This window comes from Delphinus delphis, chromosome 6 (assembly GCF_949987515.2).
Source record: "Delphinus delphis chromosome 6, mDelDel1.2, whole genome shotgun sequence".
Lineage (NCBI taxonomy): Eukaryota > Metazoa > Chordata > Mammalia > Artiodactyla > Delphinidae > Delphinus > Delphinus delphis.
The window spans coordinates 21,357,522-21,381,209 of NC_082688.1; the positions used below are offsets into that span (position 1 = coordinate 21,357,522).

Below are 23,688 nucleotides of genomic sequence, written 5' to 3' on the forward strand. Positions count from 1 at the left end.
TTTTTAAAATGTACCTTGACAGAGTAGGGTTTATTCTGTGAATGCAAAATGGCCTGACATGAAGAAATTTATGAAAATAATTTGCTGCATTAAATGAAATAAGGAGAAAAGCTACACCATTATCTCACAATCATATACCCCATTACCAAGATAATTTCAAATGCCAAAATTCAACATCTACTTGATTTGTTAAATTGCATATCTACCTGATGAAATTCTTAGAAAGCTGGAAATGTCACTGAGCCAAACTTGGGTCTGCTGGCCCACATGCAATAAAGCCAATCTACCAACACTAGGTTGTGTGAAGGAAAGTGAAGCGTTTATTGCAGGGCGCCCAGCAAGGAATTTAGGACAGCTAGTGCTCAAAACACCGGGGCTCCCCGATGGGTTTCAGCAAGGCTTTTTTTTTTTTTTTTTTTTTTTTGCGGTACGCGGGCCTTTCACCGTTGTGGCCTCTCCCGCCTCGGAGCACAGGCTCCGGACGCGCAGGCCCAGCGGCCCAGCCGCTCTGCGGCATGCAGGATCCTCCCGGAGCGGGGCACAAATCCGAGTCCGCTGCACTGGCAGGCGGACCTTCAACCACTGCGCCACCAGGGAAGCCCTCAGCAAGGCATTTTTAAAGGCAAGGTGAGGGTTGGGGGTGGTCGCAGGGTCTCTGATCAGCTCGTGCACATTCTCTGAATGGTTGATGGTGAGGTAACAGGGCAGTGTCACAGGGGCCAACATTATTAATCCTTACGTGCCAGCAGGTCTGGGGGCTATGCTCATGATCATCAAGTAGTTTTCTTCCATTTGATGGTGGTTTTAGCATCTGTAAAACAACTCAGGAAATGTGCATCAGATACTATTTTTTTTTGGCCACTCGGCTTGTGGGATCTCAGTTCCCCAACAAAGGATTGAACTCCAGCCACTGCAGTGAAAGCCCCGAATCCTAACCACTTAGGTCACCAGGGAACTCCCCAAACACTATTATCTGGGTACTTCAGAGAGGAGCTAAAGCAGAGGATATGCGGGTGGGGTCTGTCCTGGAAGGCCCCATAGTGTCCTGCTCGGTTACAGAGACAGAAGAAAAGTTTCCTCTTGGTGCTAGTATACTTTTTCTTTTTAATCAATTTTTATCAGAGTATAGTTGCTTTGGTGCCAGTATACTTCTTACATCAATACTTTGTTGGTAATCTCCCTTTTTATTTTATTTTTTAATGTTTAATTTTTTTTGGCCATGCCTTGCTGCATGCACGATCTTAGTTCCCCAGCCAGGGATCCACACCCCCTGCAGTGGAAGTGCAGTCTTAACCACTGGAGTGCCAGGGAAGTCCCTCTCCCTTTTTATTAAAAGGAGAGATAGGCCTCTGGTCCAGAACCTTCAGTAGATAATAGTATCTAGGTAGAATTTAATAACATTTTCTGTTTTCACTGTATTTGTTTTTATTTATGACAGCTCTTATGGCAAGTGATCGTGGTTTTTCCATTTATGATAGTGATATAAAAGAAAATAATTTTAAAATAAAAATATTGAGATAAAAAAGTGAGGTGATTTAAAGAAAAATGTTAAGTAAACAAGAGTGAAGATGGTACATGGATAGAGTAAGAATTATGGAACTGGTATTGGAATGACTCAAGTTTGAGAACTGTTTCAGGCAAATGTTTCTTAAATAGGCCTGTGACTACATTCATGGAGGTCTGAGGGTTTTCTGCAACAATGTTTCAATTTGTCACATTTGTGTTTATAACATCTAAAATATCTTATAATGATACTCCAGATCAGGTGGATAACTTTCACAACAAAGTACTACCATGTGAATTTAGAGCCAATGTTTGTATTTCTATTTGCTTTCCTACCCATTAGTGCCACTTTAATTGTCTTGGGCTAATGAGAAAAGAGCAGAGAGGCTTGATATGTAGATGATGCATTTGATTCAGATAGAGGGTAAATACCATGGCATGCTAAGAAATGAAGGTACATAGAAAGTTATTGATACAACTGAGTCTTTGCCACATTGCCCACTGTCGTGAAGTTATATCCATGCTGGTATCCAGCTAATATACAAAGGTTTGGCCCTACTAGTAGTTTAAGGACATTAATTGCGAATGGTTGATACCCAATTAGTGCCAGTTACTAAATATTTTGAGCATCTCCCATATCATTGGCCAAAGAACCTTTGCTGCAGGAGTCAGCACTATATTCACATTGTGAACAAGGATTTTTTTTTAATAGTCAAACGATTTTGTCTTCTGAAATTAATAACTTTTGAATTTTTACATTTAATTTTTAAATCTATTTTGTTTACTGTTGGGTAAGAATCTAGTCTAATGTTTCTAAATATTTAACTGCCATTATAATAAAGTCAATGCTATTTTAGTCAATGCAACTATTTCAATCAATAGTTAGAAAATTATTTTGGGTCAACTACTTAAGTATCTTTTCTTTAAAAGCAGTCCAGAGGTGTAAATTACAAGGTTACATGGATGTATCCTTTTTTTAAAAAAAAACTGTAGATTTCAATGTATGTAAATTTTACCTAAAAGAAAATAATTGAGTGGAATGGTGAAGAGTGGGTGATGTTGTAGATGAGAAAAGAATGTCAGAATATTGATGTAGAAAGTCCTAGAGTAAGACTCTTAGAAAACAAGTGAGAAGAAAGAAAACTTCATAGACACTTAAGTTGCTCATGAGAAAAATGGTCGATGAAGCAACAATGTGAAGAGGGGACAAGGCAAAAATTCTGTTATCAGTTCTCAAAAGTAGATGCCTGAGAGTAACTGTGGAAAAGTACATTCTGTGCATTAAGGTTAGGAGAAAAAAAAAGTTATTAGGAATATAGTCTGCCTTGGGTTTAGCAAGAAACACATGCTTGAAGCTGAGGGGTAGTAGGGTTAGGGGTTGCAAAATAAACAGCTTTTGATGAAGTAGTGGCTACAGAAGAATCTTAGCCCTTTACATCAAGGACACTTAAAGTTTGGTTCCCATACTATCAGTGGCAACAGCACCAGCTAGAAATGCAAATTACTGGGCCCCACTCCTGAAGCAGAAACAATCAATTTGTTTAACAAGCCCTCCAGCAGATTCTGATGCATGTTAAAGTTTGAGAACTACTGCTTGCTCTACACTGATAATTTTAAAATTATCAGTGATTGGTAGTTGGGGATCATTAAACAATTCCATTTATTTTTATGTTTAAAATTTTCCACAATAAAAGATTAAAAACTCAAAAAGAATATATTCATATATTACTTATAAAATTAAAAAGTTAAAAATTGAACATAAAAGCCACTTCCCTGGCGGTCCAGTGGTTAAGACTGTGTGCTTCCAATGCAGGGGATGCGGGCTCAATTCCTGGTCGGGGAACTAAGGTCCCACATGCCACATGGCCAAGAGATAAAAATTAAACAAACAAAAAACTAGACTAAAAAAAAAAAAAATTGAACATAAGGGAATTCCCTGGGGGTCCAATGGTTAGGACTCAGCGTTTTCACTGCCATGGGACTGGGTTTGATCCCTGGTTGGGGAACTAAGATCCCGCAAGCCACATGGCACGGCCAAAAAAATTGAACTTAAAATCTAAAATTGTGGTAAAGAACCATTGAAAAAAATTTTCCAATCCTCTGTGGGTTAATCCTTTTGTAAAAATACAATAAAAATAACTAAAAATTGAAATAAAAAACAAATACACAATATTAATCCACTTTTATTATTAGATTCAAGAAAAATATTTCTCTGTCAAATTGCTATGAAAATTTCTAGACTCTTATTCTCATATTCCATTCCTACCTTGTTAGGGACTAGTTAACAATTTATAAACCTTTTCACAGTCCTCACCAGACAAATGATTCTTGAATTATGTTCTCAAGGAATTCTGATGCTTTGTAAGCTCATAATAGTAATATGAAATAATAATTATTAATAAGTATAAACTTACTGAGCACTTACCATGTGCTAAACACTGTTTTAAGTGTTTTTCATGAATTGATCTGTTTAAACCTTCCCTAAAAGATATTAGAAAAAAGAAAAAAAAAAGATATTAGAAAAGTACTATTATTATCCCCTCTTCAGGAAGCTGAAGCACAGAGAAGTTGGGTAATTTGTCCCAGTTCACACTTTTAGTAAGTGCTGGTTTATAAACTTTTTTTGTTTTTAAAGTTTTGTTTAAAAAAATTCTGACAAATCAGGAAATGGGGGTTTAGGAGTGGTGGTGATGCAAAAGAGGGAAGCCTTGGGGTGGGGACAGGGGATTCTCAGGGGTAGGTGGCAGCAGTGTCTACTTCACCCCCAACCTGTGTGTCCTCTAAAGGGTCTATCCAATGTAGGAGGAGATGTCTATCTCATCAGAGTTCATTAATATTGACCTCAAAGTGATCCTGCCCATCATTGAGGATCTTGGCATCCTTCTCACCTGACACAAGTGTGATGCCAAGCCCTTGGTGCCAAAATGGCCTGATCTGGCCACATAATATAGGTAGGTATCAGAATCCTCAAGAATGTTGTCACTAAAGGCAATGTTCACCTGCTCAGTGTCCATGCGTCAGCCGAATAGGTTGGTAGCCACAAGAATTCATCATTGAGAATCTTTAAACTGTTGATCCCGGGAAAGCCTCTCCTCCCAGGGGTGGCAATGGCTGGGATGGGACGTTTTCCTCCACTATGAGCTTGGCCAGGGCAATGCAATGCTGCACAGACTTCACAAAGATTTAAGATTCTAAACTAGCTAGTCTGGCTCTAAGACCACTCTTTACCATACAGTACTATTCATTTCAGAGGTGTTCCTTAACCTAACTCAAACAGTGCCCCTTTCTAGTTCTTTGTTGTAGTGAATAGAATTTCCTCTCTTTTTGTGAGCATGGGCGAGAGGGTCCTCAGTTTGAAATCAGGCAGGATCAAATATACTTAAGCATCTCTGAAGAGATATGTTGTCCTCTATTTCTAAGAGATCTACTTCCAAGCTGGGCCAAGGAAACTCCTAAGTGAGAACACACCCTCAGGGTAGAGAGTAGAGTGTACCAGTCTTAAGTACAAAAGGTCAGTGCTTAAGGGGAATGATGATTCTTAAAAGAGGGTAGTGATTATCACTCGGATTGTTCTCCGGCCTTGTCCCAGACTCATGCCTAAATCTTAAAGGATTTTCTGAGAATGAAAATGGAAAGGGCTGTTTTATTAAAAACTTTGAGAGGGCTTCCCTGTTGGCGCAGTGGTTGAGAGTCCGCCTGCTGATGCAGGGCATGTGGGATCGTGCGGCTGGGCCCGTGAGCCATGGCCGCTGAGCCTGCGCGTCTGGAGCCTGTGCTCCGCAACGGGAAAACTTTGAGAGACGTTGGGACCTCAGTGATACAGTATGGTAAAAAGAAAAATTACTCTTGAAAATCCACTGCTCAATGTCCATGCCTCAGCTGAGCAACTGGGCTGGCAACTGCTACTATAGGACAGTGACGAGAGACAGCATCTTCAGTGCAAACGTTGGAGTGCCCTGAACCAAGCACTGGTCATGTTAGCAGCTTTACATGGAAATGATTACATCAGGGCCAGGAACAGGCTGAGGAAAACGGACATAACTCATGGTGGCAGAGAGGTCAGTGAGTATGCAGGAAACACTTTCAACTCTACTCCTCAAACAGCTGGGAAGGACTCTGAAGGAAGGCTCATCATACAACAGACTGGGAAGACTCAGTGTGTGTCAGCTATTATAACCTAGTCTGCCTACTAAGTTGATAGAACCTGAAAAATATGAATTATACACCTACACATTTTTCTTAAGCCTTTGAAGCTATTGCTTGACTACTGAACAAATAACATGTATTAAGGGAACACTTTGGAATATTTCTTTATTGTTTTATTTTGAAATAATTATAGATTCACAATAAGTTTTAAAAGAAGTACAAAGAGGTCCCACGTACTCTTCACCCAGTTTCTCCCAATGGTAACATCTTAATAACTGTAAAAAAACCAGGAAATTGACACTGGTACAATCAACAAATCTTACTCAGATTTTGCTAGTTTTATATGCACTTGTGTCTAAAGGTCTGTGCAATTTTATCATGTGTAGATTTGTATAACCCACCCCACAATCAAGCTATAGACCTGCTCCATCACCACAAAAATCCCCCTTGCTACTCCCTTATAGTCACACTCATCTCCTTCTCGCTCCATATCCAACCCCCCCGCCCCCCATTTCCTAACACCTGGCAACCACTAATCTGTTTTCCATCTCTGTCATTTTGTCATTTTCAGACTGTCATATAAATGCAATCATATGGTTTGTAGCCTTTTGAGTTTAGCTTTTTTCACTCAGTATAATTTCATATGTTTGTGTCTTAGCATATATATGTTAACAATTATGATCTTATATTTATCAGGGGATAAAATGATATTAAAATGTCCACCTCCCAGATTCATCAAATGGCTGGTCTTATTTCTGACTTATATTGGCATCTCTGTATTATTTTTCTGTCTTAAGAAGTCTTACCTATAAACATGAATAGGGTAATAATGCTGGTTAAATGTTAACTACCACTGCATATTGCAATGCCTTAAGGGAAATGTTCAAAGGTTACATTTTGTCCAAACACAATAATGGAGGGGGCAGGGGTGTCTCTTATCAGATGAAGGTGTTTCAGGGGAATTTCTTAGAATTTAAAAAAAAAAAAGAAAAAATATTAGAATAAAAACACAGGAAGGTTAAATGCTAGAAAATTTATAAACTATTGTAACTGTCTTACTTTTCAAAAGTATAGAGCAATTAGCAAATAAAGAATGTGTTATCCTCTTTGCCATCAAGAAGCCAGTATACAGAACATAAAGCTCTCATGCAAAGCCAGGTCATGTGGGTGATATCTGATCATTCCAGAAACTCAGAAACTTCTGCTGACATTATAGAAGGCCACGGTTTTCCAATGCCATATGGATTATGGGGATAGCTAGGGTCCTAAAAGTGTTGTAGCATAACTAAATTCCATACTATCTACTGTTTTTGAATCAGAGAAACTCACAAACCTGTGGAGCTGAATCCATGAGAAGTCTTTTAAACTTATGACCAAGAGGCAGGGGAAAGGACAAGGTTTCACCTTGTTTTCTGTCCTGAGTAGTTTTTTGATTATCTAGGCTTCTGTTGTAAAACTGGATGTTAAGTGTTTAGGAAATACCATACAGTTCTATTCATTTTAGTCAGGTATACTTTACACTGGAGACTTTTCAGAGTTATTTTTAGTAACATGGACAGTGAGTTTGAGATAGACTTCATGGTTATTTTTTAATATTGAAATTTATTAGTTATCTTAAGGCATTGGCTAAGAGAAATAGAACTTTTTTTAAAAAATAAAGAGTAAATTGGTTCAGCTTTTAGGGAATTATTTTGGCAATATTTATGAAATCTGAAAATGCTTATGCCCTTTGTTCTGCAATTCTGCTTCTAGCAATCTATTCCTCAGATATAATTATACGTGTGCAAAGATGTTCAGACATACATGATGTTCTCTGCAATACTGTTAATTATTTTGACTAATTAGAAACTGTAAATTTCCACTATTTTGGAAAAGGTTAAATAAAATTATGGCACATGAAATTATGAAATACTATGCAGTATTAAAAAGAATTAAGTAAATGGAAAGTACTGACATGAAAAAAAAATCTCCAGGATTTTTACGTGAGAAAAGCAAAAACCAGTGAGGGTCTTGGAAGGATGCACACACAATTGTTACACTGGTTATCGTGGGCAGTGGGTGGCTTTTGAAGAAAAATAATTATAACTTGTTAATATTTAATATTGTTTGAATTTTCCAAATGAGCATGTATGCATATTATTACTTGTGTAGCTAAAAAAAAAAAAATTAAGGAAATTTCATCAACAGAATATATCCCCAAAACAACAATAGCAAGACCACATCAGCTATTTATCTTGCTGATATTTTTAATATCCATCTAGCAATGTAAGTTGGCAATGTTTACAACTGCAATTAGATTTAACATACAAAACAGAATATATTTGACCTTTTGCAAAGTGGGATTTAGGTTAGATACAGTATTTTAAAAATGATCTCTCTGAATAAGATACCTGAGCTGTTTGAAAACTGTTTTGCCAATAAATAAATAAACTAAGGGAGGAATCCATGCAACCGCAAAGGCTGGGACCTGATTTTCTTGGATAGCCCTGCAGTGCTTGGCACAGAGTAAGTAATAAATATTAAGTGAATGATGGATGAATCGACAGTTTAAATCTTTTAGGTAGCACCCACTTTTAAAAAGCGGGATAGTAGCAAGGACAGATGATTGAGCTTCTTGTTACTGGCTTTTCATATGAGGATGAGAGGGAGCGGCCCCCTCTTTCTACTCAGGAGGTTAAGAATTTGGTGGAGGACAGCGTTTAGTGGCTCACGTTTTGGCAATCTCCGAATTGAAAAATCATTCAATTTCGGAACCAAACAGAATATAAAAGGGAAAAAAAGCAAGTTGCCACTAAGTTATATGCTTCTAATTTTGCTCAGACTAAGAGGAAAGGGCTTTAGCGGGTGTGAAACTGTAGGCAAATCATTCTATTCATGTCTAAATTTTCATCTGAAAAACGAGAACAAGCACTCCCTCGTAGGTTTTTGTTGTTGTTTTACAGGGAGAATGTGTAAACTTTTATAAAATGCTAGCAATACAGTGGCCATTCCATATTGTGCGATGAATGTTTCCCATAAATTCGATCCCACACAGTCGAGGTCGAAAGGCACTCAGAGACTAAAACTGTATAAAAACGCAAATATTCTCAAGTTCGGGGCAGTCTCTTTCCCCTCTTTCATCTTCATCCCAACCACACCTATCGAGCCGGTGAGGGTCACCGGGCGGGTGACTGGCGCTTCCTGGGGCTGCAAGGCCTGGGGCTCCGAAGACCACAGCCCGCGCCGGGCCTCCCTGCTCCGGGCCGAGCCACCAACAGCCTTGCCCACCCGGGGCAATTCCGCCGCGGTTCTGGGGCCCTCGCGGGACACTCCTACCTACTCTCCGGAGTCGGGTCCCCAACGCTTTTCCCGCCGGTAGAGGGAGGTGTCCAAGCTAGGCCGCCCCGGGCGCAGAAGCCGGAAGGCCGGTGGAGCCCGCGGGAGCGCGGGTGGGGCGGCGAAGCGGGAAGCACAAGGCGCGCGCTCCCGTGAGCGCAGGAGGGAGGCGGGGGCGGGGCGCGCGCGCCGGGGCGGGGCACCCGGAGGAGGAGTCTCAGGGCAGCCGCAGGAAGAGGGCGCCCTGGAGCCGAGCCGGAGGGCGGCTGTGGGCGGGGCCCAGGGAGGGCGTCGACGCTGAGGGGCGGGGTGAGGCGAGGCGGGGACGCGCTCTGGGGGGTGGGGAAGGCGGGGGCACGGCGGTGGCGGGAGCGTCCCTGGTCTCCGCCCCTGCTTTCCACTCTCTTTCCACCTTCGACCGGCCGGAGCTCGAGAGAAGCGCAGCTTGCCGGTACCCGGAGCCGCCCTGCTGCCGCTGCCTCCTCCCTCCGTTCGCGGTGGGCCCGTCAGTCTCCGCACTGTGCGCTCCTCCGTGTGGGCCATGGATGGGTAAGTGCTTGGCGGCCACCGGGCTGCGCTTGCCCGCTTCTTCTCGGTTCTCGGCCGGACGCGCCGGAGCGGGGGAGCCGGGTGCGGCGCCGGCGGCCCAAGGAGCGGCCCGGGCCGAGCCCGACGGCGGGGCTTCCGGGCGCCTCCTCAGGGAGTCCCGAGACCCGGAGGGGCGGTCCGCCGCAGCCTCTCCTTCCCCCTCGCGGTGCCCCCGTAATGTCCGCCTTTTCACACCCTCGCCCAAGGAAGCGGAGGAAAGCCCAGTGCACCCCGCGGGTGCCGAGGTCCGCCGAGCCCGGCCCGGCCTCCAGACACTTCCTCTCAGAAAATGGTGCGCGGCGCTGGGGGAGGCGGAGGCGGCGCTCGGGGCGGGCGTCCTCCCGCTCGGAGAGTTGCTGTTTACCGGGGAGGTGGGGCGGGCGCTGGAGCTTCCTCTGGCGGGGAGGCGAGTGGCCGCGGAGTGGCGGACGGCTAGGGCACGCGCAGGTACACGTCTGGACGGCGACCCGGTCCCGGAGCCGGGGTCCCACGCGGTCTCCGGGCTTGTGCTGGGAGCTCTGTTACCGATTACCGTACACCGGGCGTCTGGACTCGGTGACCAGGGACGCGTGCCCCTACCAACCCCCCGCCCCCCAAGAAACTTGTGAATTCCCTGCGATGTATGCAAAATATTGCATAAGTGCGATTTTCGGGGAGCTTTGAAACGCTTTAAAAGTGAATGAGGTCTGTGGCCAAAATAAAGATTTAGGATCACCGATATAAATATTTCTCTGGGGACCCAGGATTATGGGGTGGGACCAGACAGATATTTGAATGATTAAGAAAACAACTAGATTAGGATCTTGGTGAATTAGTTGAAGGTCGTAGTCTATGTGCATCAAGATCCAAAAAAAAAAACCTCTATTAGAGCCTGCAAATCCACTTATTTATTTTCATTATGCACTTGAGATTTTGTTTGGCCTTTTACTTGATTTTGATGACAAGATTTCTGGAGACCTCTTGGTTGTGGAGTATACAGAACTTGCTTGAACAGTAAAGCCGCATACATGTTGCCATATAGTTGATTGTAATTGTACTGTGTAAAGACGATGGAATCTTCGAACAATTTTTGCCTTCATTAGATTTCGTTTATCCTAGTTCTATAATAAGTCTATATGATAATATATGGGATTAACTCATTTGAATGTACATTGCACACTGTTACAGACGTTAGACAAAGTGCAATTTTAGATTTCATTTGTGGTGGTGATGTTCTCCAAAGTATTTTTAAAATTTAATTGAATCTATTTTTATTGTTTAATTGAAGCTTCTCTGAGAGCATTGTTGAAAACTCATTTCATACCACCTTTTTCAATTACACTTTATATGTGCGCAGAATTTTACTATCTTAATTGTATAATTACACCAATATTTCAGTTGAGAAAGGCTGTGGAAGTAGTATTTCACTATTTGTAGTGAATTGTCTTGACTAGTGGTTTGACTTGAGATACGGAAGCAGACTAGCTTTTTGTATTGGAAAATTTATAGTGATAAGAAAGAGGACTCTTGGCTTATGCATCTTGGCTGTTAAACTCTTGGGCAACTGTGAAGTGCAGACTTACTCTTTCAGATAGTGTTTAAGAAGTTAACTTTCTCTTCACCCTAAATGTGGTTTGAAAGCTAAGAATGAGTTTATTGGTTTAAATATGTGGGACAGTAAGACATACTGGAAGGTAAGTTCATTTGGGAGTTCAAGTAGCAGCATGATTTACTCTTTGCATCGGGACCAATACCTAGTACATATTAGACAATCTAATTTTTTATGCACAAATGTCAGTTATCACATTTAGATTTCAAACAAAATTTAAGTTTCAAAAGAAAAAATCTTAACTCTACATGGTTATTGTTTAAAACAATTAAGTTTGCATCATTAAACAAACATAAACTTGTTTACTTTTATTAAGTAATGATGACATAGGTTATTAACAATATATAGAATTTTATTACAGCTTTCTTTTAGGAGTTGAGACAAACTTAATTGAAGACAGTTTTTTGGGGGGTTGGAAGAGATGGATTTTTGCTTGGCAGAAGTATGTGGGTTTTTTACATCTTGGTGTTACGGGATATGGTTTTGAACACAGTTTATGCTTTTAGGAGGCTACTTAAATTTCTACATTCTTCCATAGCCTGAAAAGGGTCCTTTTTCATTATTTTGGATAGTTAAAAAAACAAACCACCAGTCAACATAACTTTCTAGTTCCACCTCAAATCCCAACTTTCTTTTGTGTGTGTGTGCTCATTTCCTACTGATACTTAAACACAGTTTTGATGTGGTAGAATTTTTTTTAAAGCGAATCTTTGAAAACTTTGATGTCTGAAGTTTGATGTTTGTGTTTTTAATTCTGAGAGACTGTCTTAGCTATATTTTGGTGAGCCCTTTGGGTGGTAGATGCAAATTTGCAAGTTACTGTCTATTTCTGTAAAATCCACTCACTGGTTTTGTTTCATTTAAAACTTTAAATACGATAATTCATACCAGTGATTTAAAAGAGTGAACTTTGGTGATTTAAAGTTTTGGTTTGGGTTTGTTAAATAGAGGTAAATGGATAAACACGTACTCATTTTATTGAAGCACAACTACATTTTTCTAAATACCAAAGGAGAATTTGATTTATTATTTGTTTCTTACATTGCTATTAAAGCTTTGCTTTTACACTCTGCTGTTGCTAGACTGTCCCATCACTTTTCTTTGTATTAACATTTCACAACTCATCACATTCTTATTTTTATTATTTGTTATTATAATGCTTTTTCTTTTTTTCTTTATCTTATTATCTCTGTCTTTTTAAAACTTGTTCTCTAACTTTGTTTTCCATTTTCTCTTTTTACTTTTTCCATACAGTGTTGTTACAGATCTTATAGCAGTCGGTTTAAAGGTAGGAATCTTTTAATATCCTTTCATAAGCATTTTTAAATCTTAGTTTTGGCATTTTTTTCCAATGGTGAAATCATCTCACCTGTTCATAAAATTATCTGTTTTATTGTATGATGATAATCTTTCATTTTTATTTAGCTCCAACATAAGTAGACCTGTAGCTAATTTTGGATTTTATGTGTTTATAAAGAGTGGTTACAATATTATCTTGTTTATATAAAATGTGAACAAAAAGTTTAGCCCAAAATTTCGCTTGAACTATCAGGGTATTTATTTGCTTTTGTTGTTTTAGCAGTTACATGTAACCTAGGCTCTGGTTTATTTTCCTGCCATGTCCTTTCTTTTATCTTGTCTTGGATGCATTTATGAGTAATAAAATAGTAATAGCAGCTAAAGTTTCTTCAATTCCTATTATATAAAAGATGCTTTACATATATTTCACTAATAATTGAAACAGTTCTTCAAGGTAGGTGTTAATATTCCCATTTTAGAGATGAAAAAATAGGTTCAGAAAGTTTGTGTTCAAGGTGTGGTGCACCAGAGTTCAAACACATGTCTTTCTGATTACAAACCTGACCTTTTTTTTCATTGTACCTCGCTGCCAGCAATGAGGGTACTGTCTAAAAGGTGAACAATGGGAGAGCTGGATAATTAATATTTTACAGTAATGATTCTTCTAAGTTATAAGTCATTTCAGTTTTATCAAAATCTTCTCATTTATTGGATTCTAAAATACAAATCGAGTTCATCAATATGAGGCTTTTAAAATATAAATGGAAGTTTTAAGATTTCTTTGAGCAATTTGGTATTTGATGCAGCTGAGTTGAGAATCTAGTTCTAGAGACCACTTACAGTTCATATTACTGTAGAAAATGGAAATAATTCATGTGTATATTATATGTATTTTATGTAAAGTTGTTTTGCTGCTTTCTGTCCATCATCTCTAGCTAACAATTTCAACACTTCTGCATTTGGTTTTATTGGATCTGATGGTGGTACTCATATTCCTAAAACATCTTAAAATATAAGCGTAAAGATAGCAGAGTTTTAGACTAACAATAGGATGTTCAAGATTAGCATAATTGGGGACTACTGCTTATACTGTCTTTTGAAGTTGGATGGAGTTAGCTTGCTTTGGCAAACTTCGAACATATTTTATGAGTTGAAAATAAATGGAGAAACCTCTTGGTGGGATATACTTTTTTTTTTTGGTAGATACTTATGTCAGTTTCTCATTTGGGAATGATACTCATAGATAGAAACCGCAGGCTTAGGCTTATGTCTTGGATCCCTTTTGGTGTCTCCGTAGGGGCAGGGATATTTAAAGTGAGAGTTGTTTTGGTCTTACCAGAAACATAATTTGTGATTCTAGAGTTTATCTGGGAAAAACGAATACATGAAACATTTAAAAAACTTACACTTGGGAGTTGAGGAATTATGCTTGAAGGACTGTCATGCCTGTTTTATTTTGGGGAAAAATATATCTTGATGATAGATAAGAGAAAAATTTAAATGTAAGGCTCAGGAACTAGATTTGAATATGCAATTAGGATCTCTGACTACCTGTGTTCCAGCAAGCAGTTTGGAAACAGAGATCAGATCCTACTCTGAAGAAAGGATAAGCTGATTAGTTGATTCACTTGGCAATACTGCAAATGTCTGTAAAATTATTCATTATATGAAGAAAATTCTCATAAGATTGTTCTGCTTCTTTCTTGGATCCCATCCAAGGACGTTTAGTTACCAAGTAATAGGCCAATAAGGCTCATATTTTCTCTAGATTGTATAAACCAAAATTAGCTAATTTAAATAAGTTCTTCAAGAATGTCACTTATTTTCTTTTATTTGCTGTCTGAATATAATGACACAAGAAATAGTTTTAGCCAGTGAAAGACTGGATTTCAGGTTATGCTCCATCAGTTGCTTTCCCGGATGCAGAAAGTAATATGGATTTTATTTTAGAGAATTGAAAATACCCTTAAATATGAAGTCCATTACCTTAGTGAAAGAAAACTGAATTGTTTTTAGAGATTAAGTGACTCACTAGAATGTGTCATGAGGGCAGGAATTTTTGATATTTCCTTCACTACTGTGTTTCCAGTGTCTGGCACATAGTAAGCTCTCAGAAATGCTTGATTAATGAATGGATGCCAAATTCTCACACAGTCAATTAAGTGGCAAACTTATACTGGAGCCCAAGCCTTCTGATTTTGCTAGTGTTTCTTCTAATAGGTATATACCATGGTGAGAGAGAATTAAATTCTTTTTTTAGATTAGAATTTTCTTGAAGATGGATAAACATTTTCAGGCAGCTTAGGGCTGTGCTGTATTTGAGATTTATTTATACCTAGTTGTATACCCTGAGTGTTCTTTGCAGAGTTTGAACCTGCAGGTTCTTTGCAGGGTTTTTGAGCCTTGCCTAAATTAGGCAAAAAATTAGCTTTTGGTACTTCTCATAAAATATTTCTTTTATTTCCATATGTTATTTTGTATTCTGAAATGCTTTTAAAAACAGCAAGAATTGCTGTTCTTAATTTTCAATTCTTTTAAATAAAGAACAAACCAGGTGATGATGATTGATGCTGGGCATGTTTCAAGAACTTTATTATACCAGATAAATCAAGGCATCAGCATTGTGGGTAACATAGCTTTTTGTGTGTGTAACTAAGTGTATTTTAAATTTCTAGTTCATACTTTAATTATTACTAGCTAGTGTATCTTAAATATTTCTCACATTCCTGGGTAATTTTTCAGAATACTATAGTGGCCATTAAATGATTTTTTAAAATGATGATCTTCCATATTAAATATATTTTAGGGATTTTCTAGTTTATCTTTCTATTTTAAATGATTAGATGAGTATAGAAAAACCTAAAAATTTAGGAAGGACTATAATTGGCTTCTAATAATTATCATGCCTGTCACTATATAGGAAAAAACACTACAGTGTATTTAAATTAATTTTGAAGATTGATTTTCTGTTGCTCCACCAGGAGTTAGCAGACTACAGCCTGTGGACCAAATCCAGCTTGCCACCTGTTTTTGTAAATAGTTTTAGTGAAACACAGCCATGCTCATTTGTTTCCATATTGTCTGGATACTTTAACGATACAATGACAGAAGGGTTATAACAGGGACCATATGACCGCAAATTCTAAAATATTTACTTTCTGACCCTTTGCAGAAAAAATGCACCTACTGCTTGCAGTGTTTGAACTACAGAAAAGGCCTTTGCCAGAAATTTTTTTTGTTTTTTTAAACTGAGCAGTAACTTACATAGAGTGAAATGCACAGGTCTTAAGGGTACAGTGCAATAAATTTTGACAAACGTATCCCCTTGTTTCCTGTTGCCCTTTTCTAGACCCAGTCTACGCAACTCTTGATTTCTGTCACCAAAGATTTTGTGTGTTTGATTTTCATATAAATGAAATAAATATTAATACTCCATATATACAGCATAAGCTCTTTGATGCCTGGCTTTTACTCAGCAAAATGGATTTTTAGATTTATCTATGTTCTATGTATCAGTAGTTCTTTCTTATTTATTAACGAGAGTATTCCATTGTGTGACTATATCACAATATTTAAAAATCCATTCTCATGTTGGTGGGCATTTGGGTTCTTTTCAGATTTGAGCTATTATGAATAAAGCGACTGTAAACATTTGTGTATGTCTCTGGGTAAATGTGTGTGTCATTGTACACTATGCTTAGGAGTAAAATTGGATATGTGTATGTTTAACTTGGTTATTTTTTTAAATGTACCACTTTACACTTGGAGCCGCTTTGTATTACAGTTCAGGTTGCCCCACATCCTTGCCAACACTTTACTGTTAGGAATTCTAGCGAGTATAACTGTAATGCCTAGTAGCATCTTATTATAGTTTTAATTTCCATTGACCTGATGACTGGTGATGGTGTGTACCGTTTCATGTGCTTATTAGCCATTCACTTACCTTCTTTTATGAATGTTAACTTTTTTGCCTATTCTTTTAAAGTGGGTTTCTTGTAGACAACATATCGTTAGGTTTTTTGTTTTTTTTTTTTAAATCCACTCTGAGCAATCAGTCTTTTAATTGGTATATGTAGGCCATTACCATTCACGTTTCAAGGGATGATTAATTTAGTTAAATTAATAAGTACCTTGTTCATAACTGTTTGTATTCATTAGCTTGTTCTTTGTTTTTATTTTCTCCTTTTTTTTTTTTTTTGCCTTCTCTGGTTTTAATTGAGCATTTTATATGATTCCATTTATTTCCTCTGTTAGCATCTTATACCTCTTTAAAAAAATTTTTTTAATGGTTGCAGTATACATTTACAGCTCATTTTAAGTCCACCTTCAAATAATGCTATGCTGCTTCATGTATACTGCAGGTACCTTCAACAGAGCATTTCCAATTTCTCCTTCCTGTCCCTTAGGACACTGTTATCTTTCATTTTACTTAACCATATGCAGTAATCACCCAATACATTGTTACTATTATTACTTTAAATAAACAGGCTTTTTAGATCAATTAAGAATAAGAAGTATAAAATACCTTCATTTATTCCTTGTCTTCCTTTCCGTATGTAGATCTGAGTTCTGATCTACATAATTTTTCTTCTCCCCAAAGACCTTCTTTTAACATTTTTCGTAGGGCAGGTCTACTGATAATACATTTCCTTGGTTTTTGTCTGAAGAAGTCTTTATTTGTCCTTTACTTTTTTGGTGGGGGGGGAGGGGGCTTGTTTTTTTTTTTTTTTTTTTGGCGGTACGCGGGCCTCTCACTGCTGTGGCCTCTCCCGTTGCGGAGCACAGGCTCCGGACGCGCAGGCCCAGCGGCCATGGCTCACGGGCCCAGCCGCTCCGCGGCATGTGGGATCTTCCCGCACCAGGGCACGAACCCGTGTTCCCTGCATTGGCAGGCGGACTCTCAACCACTGCGGCACCAGGGAAGCCCCTCTCCTTTGCTTTTGAAGGATACTTTTCATATAGAATTCTAGGTTGGTGGGGTTTTTTTTTCTCCATTAACTCTTTAGATAGTCCACTCTACTTTCTTCCTGCTTCCATGGTTTCTGATGAGAAAGAAACCTCTGTAATTCTTATCCTTAGTCCTCTGTAGGTAAGGAGGGTTTTTTCCCTCAAGATTTTCTCTTTGTGTTTGGTTTTCTGCAGTTTGAATGATCTGCTGAAGTGCATATTTTTTGGTATTATCCTACTTGGTGTTCTCTGAGATCCTGGGTTTGTGGTTTTGGTCTCTATCATTGATTATGGAAAGCTCTTGGTCATTCATTACTTTGAAATGTTTTTTTCTGCTTCACTCTCTCTTTTTCTCTTTCTTTTTTTTTTTTTTTTTTTTTCCCAGTTCTTTTGTCTCTTTGCTTTTCTGTTTGGGAAGTTCCTGTTGAAATGTCTTCAAGCTCATAATTCTTTCTTCAGCCATGTCCAATCAGTTGACGAGAGTTTGTATAAGATTGGTAGTATTTTTTCTTTAAATGTTTGATAGAATTCATCAGTGTAGCCATTTGTGGGTGCATTTTCTTTGCAGGAAGGTTTTTAATTATGAATTCAGTTTTAAAAAATAGATATTGTGCTGTTCAGATTTTTTTCTTTCATTGCATCACACAAAATTTGGTGTGCTGGGTTTTAATTTTCACTCAGTTCAAAGTATTTTCTACTCTTAGTGTGATTTCTCTTTTTACCTATGATTTTTTTTTAAGATTTTATTTTATTGTATTATTTTTTTTGTTGGTTCATTGGTTTGTTTATTTATTTATTTTTGGCTGTGTTGGGTCTTCGTTTCTGTGCGAGGGCTTTCTCCAGTTGTGGCAAGCGGGGGCCACTCTTCATCGCAGTGCACGGGCCTCTCACTGTCATGGCCTCTCTTGTTGCAGAGCACAGGCTCCAGACGTACAGGCTCAGTAGTTGTGGCACACAGGCTTAGTTGCTCCACAGCATGTCGGATCTTCCCGGATCGGGGCTTGAACCCATGTTCCCTGCATTGGCAGGCAGATTCTTAACCACTGTGCCACCAGGGAAGTCCCTTTCTATTTTTTTAAATGCTACTTTGATTAGAGAACATGCTGTATACCATTTCACACCTTTACATTTTCTGAGGTTTGTTTTAATGTCAAGCTATAGTCTGTCTTTATGAATGTTCTATGTACACTTAAAAAAATGTATAGTTTACTTTTGTTGGGTGTAGTGCCTTATAAATGTCAATAGAATAAACTGGTTGAAGTTTCAAGTCTTCTCTAACTTTCCTGATTTTCTTTCTATTCTGTTAATTACTGAAAGGGGAGAAGAATATTGGAATTTCCATCTGTAGTTGTGGTTCTTTTATTCCTTTTTGTAGTTCTGTCAGTTTTTGCTTTATATATTTTAAAGCTCAGTTATTAGATGCATTCACATTTAAGAATGTTATATTTTCTTGATGAATTAACCTTTAAAAAAATCATTTGTCATATATATCTTTATCTAGTAATAGTTCCTGTCCTGAAATCTACTTTGTGTGATAGTAATGTAGTCATTCTAGTCATTCCAATTTTCTTATGATTAGTATTTGTGGGGTATATCGTTTTCCTGTTCCTTTTCCTTTTCTTTTAATCTGTCTGTGTTTAAGATAGGTTAAAGGATGGATGAGCCAAAGAGATAACAAATAGCAAGATGGTAGGCTTAAATCTACTTGAAGGATTAGGTTTCTAAGGACTGGCTTCTCTTGCTTTCTTTTTGTTTACCCTGATAAAAGTGAGCTACGTTATGGAGAGGCCCATTTACAGAATGAATCCTGCCAGCAACCACTTGAGTGAGCTTGGAAGTGGGACCTCCATTTCCTCTATTGAGCCTTGAGATGATTGCAGCCTGTGAGAGACTCTGAGCCAGAGGACCTAACTAAGCCATGCCCAGGTTCCTGACTCTCAGAAATTGAGTTTAAAAATTCTTGTTTTTATAAGTTGCTAGATTTTGGGGTAATTTGTTATGCATCCATTCATAACTAATACAACTACCTAACTCAAAGTAGTGAATAAATACTGAAAAATGAATAGTAAAATAGCTTATTAATGTCCAAGTAAGATCATGTAAGTGCAAATACTTTTTTGGTTGTAAATCACTGTGCATGACTTTTTTATATTACCACATTCTCTCTCTCTCTAATAGCTTACCATAATTTATACATACTTTGATTTTTCCCTTTTAAAGGTTTTCTTTTTTCATAGTATACTAATGTGGTGAATTTCATCGATATCTTAGTTTTTTGAAACTTTAATACAAACTTACAGAAAGGTTGTAGAATAGTATAAAAACTTATATAACCATTACCCAGGTAATTCACATTTGCCCCATTTGTTTTATTATTCATTTATAGTGTTTCTCTCTTTTTCTTTATACATATGTGTATGTTACTTTCTGTAGATATACATATATCTCTCTATATTCTTTTTTTCACTTTCTGAATCATTATTTGGTTAGCATGATTGTCAGCCCAGCTTCTCCACTATATTAAGTTACTAATTTTCCCTTCGTAATTAATAGTTTGTCAAGGAGATTCCTTGAAACTTCACTGATATATTATTTTACTTTATTCTTTCACCCCTAAATACTTTAGAGTGTAATTGCCTAAAAATAAAGACATTTTACATTACTGTAGCATAATTATCAAAATCTGGAAGTTAATCTAAAATGTTCCCTCAGTCTTTTTGATTCATGATATTGACATTTTAAAAGAATATAGGCATGTTATTGTGTAGGATATCCCTTACTTTGAGTTTATCTGTTTCTTATAAATAGATTTAGGTTATGTATTTTTTCAGGAATACCACAGAAGTCATGTTCTATTCTCAGTGTATTTTATCAGAAAGCAGAGGATGTTGATTTGTCCTATAACTTGTAATGTTAACTTTGATCACTTGGTTAAAGTTGTATTTGCCAGGTTTTCTGCTGTAAATTTACTGTTTTTCTCTTTGCAACTAGTAAGTATTTTGTGGAGTGGTACTTTAAGGCCATGCTAATATTATTTTAATTCTCAAATGTTAATCTACTAATTTTAGCATCTATGTGATGGTTCTTGCCTTAATTCGTTATTATAATGATAGTTGCAAAGAGGTGATTTTCTAATTTTATTTTTGGAATCGATTTCATTCACTAGCTGCTTAAAATGAACTGATTAACTTTCATTCTTTTGCTGTTTTGTGGAACAACTTTTTTCTTCAAAGTTTAGTTGATCTCACCTGCAAAGTCATCTGGACCTGGGTTGGTAGTAGGGGATAGGGATGTCTTTGTCTGTTATTTCACTATCTTTAATTCTTATGGTGAATTCAGGTTTTTTATTCCTCTCACAGTAATTTTAGGATTTGGATTCGCTCTTTTGCTCTCGATTTTTTCTTTTTTGAAGTAATTTTTTTTGAGTTAATAATTAACTCACATATTTTAAAATCTTCTGTTTTCTCATAAATGTATTTACAACTATGAATTTATCTTAAAGTACTAAAGCTGGATCCCACAAGTTTTGGATTTGTGTTTTCATTTTTATTATATCTAAGTATTTTTATATTTTACTTATGATTCTTAAAAAATTTCCTTTATTTATTTATTTATTTATTTTTGAAGTATCGTTGAGTTACAATGTTGTGTTAGTTTCTGGTATACAGCAAAGTGATTCAGTTACATATATATGTTTATTTATGTATATGTATATATATATTCTCTTTTTCAGATTCTTTTCCATTATAGTTTATTACAGATACTGAATATAGTTACCTGTGCTCTACAGTAGGGCCTTTTGTTTATCTGTTTTATATATAGTAATTTGTATCTGCCAATCCCAAACTCCTAATTTATCCCTCCCTCCTCTTTCCCCTTTGGTAACCATAAGTTTGTTTTCTGTGTCTGTGAGTCTGTTTCTTAAATAAGTTCATTTATATCATTTTTTAGATTCCACATGTAAGTGATATCATATGATATGTCTTTTTCTGACTTCATTTTAGTATGATAATCCCTAGGTCCATCCATGTTACTGCAAATGGCATTATTTCATTCTTTTTTATGGTTGAGTAATATTCCTATGTGTATATATATCACAACTTTTTTATCCATTCATCTGTTGATGGACATTTAGGTTGCTTCCATGTCTTGGCTCTTGTAAATAGTGCTGCTAGGAACATTGGGGTGCATGTATCTTTTCGAAAAAGTTTCCTTTTTAACTCCAGGATTATTTACTGGCTTTAAAAGTTTAGTTCCCAAACATTAGCCACTCTTTTTAATTTTGTTTCTAATTTTATTGCAGAGAACATAGTATGTTCAGTATATTCCTTTGGAACATATTGAGACTTCTTTTATGAACTAATATGGGAGTTGGCAAACTATGGCCCAAGGGCTAAATAGGGCTCACTGCCATCTGTTTTTATGCATCCTGCCATCTAAAATGGTCTTTATACTTCTAAATGCTTGAAAGAAATCCAACGATTAATACTTTGTAACAGGTGAAAAATAGATGAGATTCAAATCTCAGTGTCTATAATTAAAGTTTTATTGGAACATAGCCATGCTCATTCATTTTCATATTGTCTGTGACTGCTTTTGTGAGTTATGACAGAGACTGTATGGCCCACAAAGTTTAAAAGCCCTTACTATTTGGCCCTTTACATATAAAGTTTGCCAACCTGATACAATGTCTGTTTTTATAAATGTTTATTCTTAACTGGATGTCTGGTTCTGCATTCAGTGTATCTATTAGTTCAAGTTATTGATTGTATTTTTTTTTTCTGGTCATATTTTTTATGTTTGGTCTATTACTTTCTAAGAGAAATGTATTAAAATTTCAATTCAACTGTTGATCTATCTTTTTCCCTTACATTTCATCAAGGTTTTTCTCACATTATTTTGGTTCCTGAAACCCACATATCCCTTCAGCTTCTACAGCTTCTCCATGGTTGATTTTGGAGATGGGAGTTAACAATTCATGTTAGCTTCAGGCTTCAGACCAACCTATTTATTACTTAGTATGAAGTACAAAGGACAGTGGTAGCTTCAGGCTTCAGACCAACTCATTCTAGTTTCAGGCTTCAGACCCACCTATTTATTACCTAGTACAGTGAGTACAAAGGACTATCACCTAGATATGTTATTGTGAAATTTTAGAGTTCCACCGATGAAGAGATGATTCAGAAAGCTTCCAGGGAGGTGGGGGCAGAAAACAAGTCAACTTCAAAGAAATGAATGTCAGACTGGCATCTTACCAGCCCTACTATATGCTAGATGAAAATGGTGAATCTTTTCCTAATTTTCTTAGGAAAAAATAATTTTTAACCCAGAATTCTTGGCTGTCAAATGATTACTTATGAGGATAGAATTTTCAGACATGCATGGACCCAGAAAGTTTACCTTGGTGTTTACCATCATTTAGGTAGTTGTTAAGGTTGTACTCCAGCAAAATAATAATGTGAACTAAGGACAAGGAAGACAGAAGTTCAGGAAAAAGTTGAGCCAACCCAGATGAAAAGTGAAAAGAAGACCTTAGTTAATAGCTGTTCAGAAGTCCTAGAAAGCAGTCATTCTAGATTGAAGCAGGAGAAAAGGGGGTTTTAGGAGGGAGATCTTAGGAAGAAAAATGAGGAGTACATAGAATGAGTGGTGCCATGAAGAGTTTGGGGAAAATATGATGATAATAGTGTGAGGAAAATACAGTTTTAAAATGTCACGGAAAGCAAAAATTAATGAATGAATAAATAAATAAAAATGTCTAATTATGAACCAAATTAGAATGTAGCATAATGTTAAGAAATTGGTAGAGTATAATAAAGAATCCATTTGATCTTGATTCTAAGAATAGTCTTTTTCAAGTGGTTCTAAGGTTGTGACATTAGACGCGTAGAGTAAAAAGTGAAGTGTTCCAGGATTATGTTTCCTTGAACAATATTTATATAGTAATAAAAGTGTAAATGCTGTTTATTGATTTTCAACTTTGAGTCAACCTTTGGACAGGACAGGAATGGACAAAGCCCAGAATGCTATTGTTGGAGGGCAGAATGTAACAAGCATACCAATAAAAGTAAAAATGAAGTTGACGGAGGGCGGGAGGGAGGGAGGGAACTGATTACTAGCCCCAAAAGCTTTCTTTCAAAATGGAGAATCAAGAGGTAATGTCAAATTGACAAAACAAGCAGTAAAGATACAAATGTAGTATTTAAAGTTCAAAGATACTTACACAAGAATTAAAATTAAGAGCATATATTTCAAACATTGAGAGAACAGAAAAAGGAATTATAAGAGATAAACTAAGTTTT

The 23,688-nt window shown here is 37.3% G+C and overlaps 1 protein-coding gene and 1 long non-coding RNA gene across 5 annotated transcripts in view; one reads left to right on the forward strand and one right to left on the reverse strand.

Moving 5' to 3' along the window:
- Nucleotides 1-425: 425 nt before the first annotated feature.
- Nucleotides 426-9,076, reverse strand: LOC132427156 (uncharacterized). Its single transcript, XR_009519813.1, has 3 exons — nt 8,965-9,076; nt 3,929-3,984; nt 426-811 (listed from the first exon to the last, which is right to left on the reverse strand). It is a non-coding gene; the product is annotated as an uncharacterized lncRNA (long non-coding RNA).
- Nucleotides 9,077-9,391: 315 nt separating this feature from the next.
- PTBP3 (polypyrimidine tract binding protein 3) overlaps nt 9,392-23,688 on the forward strand; it is a 106,830-nt gene continuing 92,533 nt past the window's right edge. For 2 of the 4 annotated variants that reach the window (XM_060014320.1, XM_060014321.1), the window contains exons 1-2: nt 9,394-9,513; nt 12,395-12,428. In XM_060014320.1, the coding sequence (XP_059870303.1) occupies nt 9,506-9,513; nt 12,395-12,428 (42 nt within the window). In that variant the 5' untranslated portion in view covers nt 9,394-9,505. Of the gene's footprint in view, nt 9,514-12,394; nt 12,429-23,688 lie in introns of all 4 variants that reach the window. The other 2 variants (XM_069540760.1, XM_060014323.1) reach the window with 1 other exon arrangement.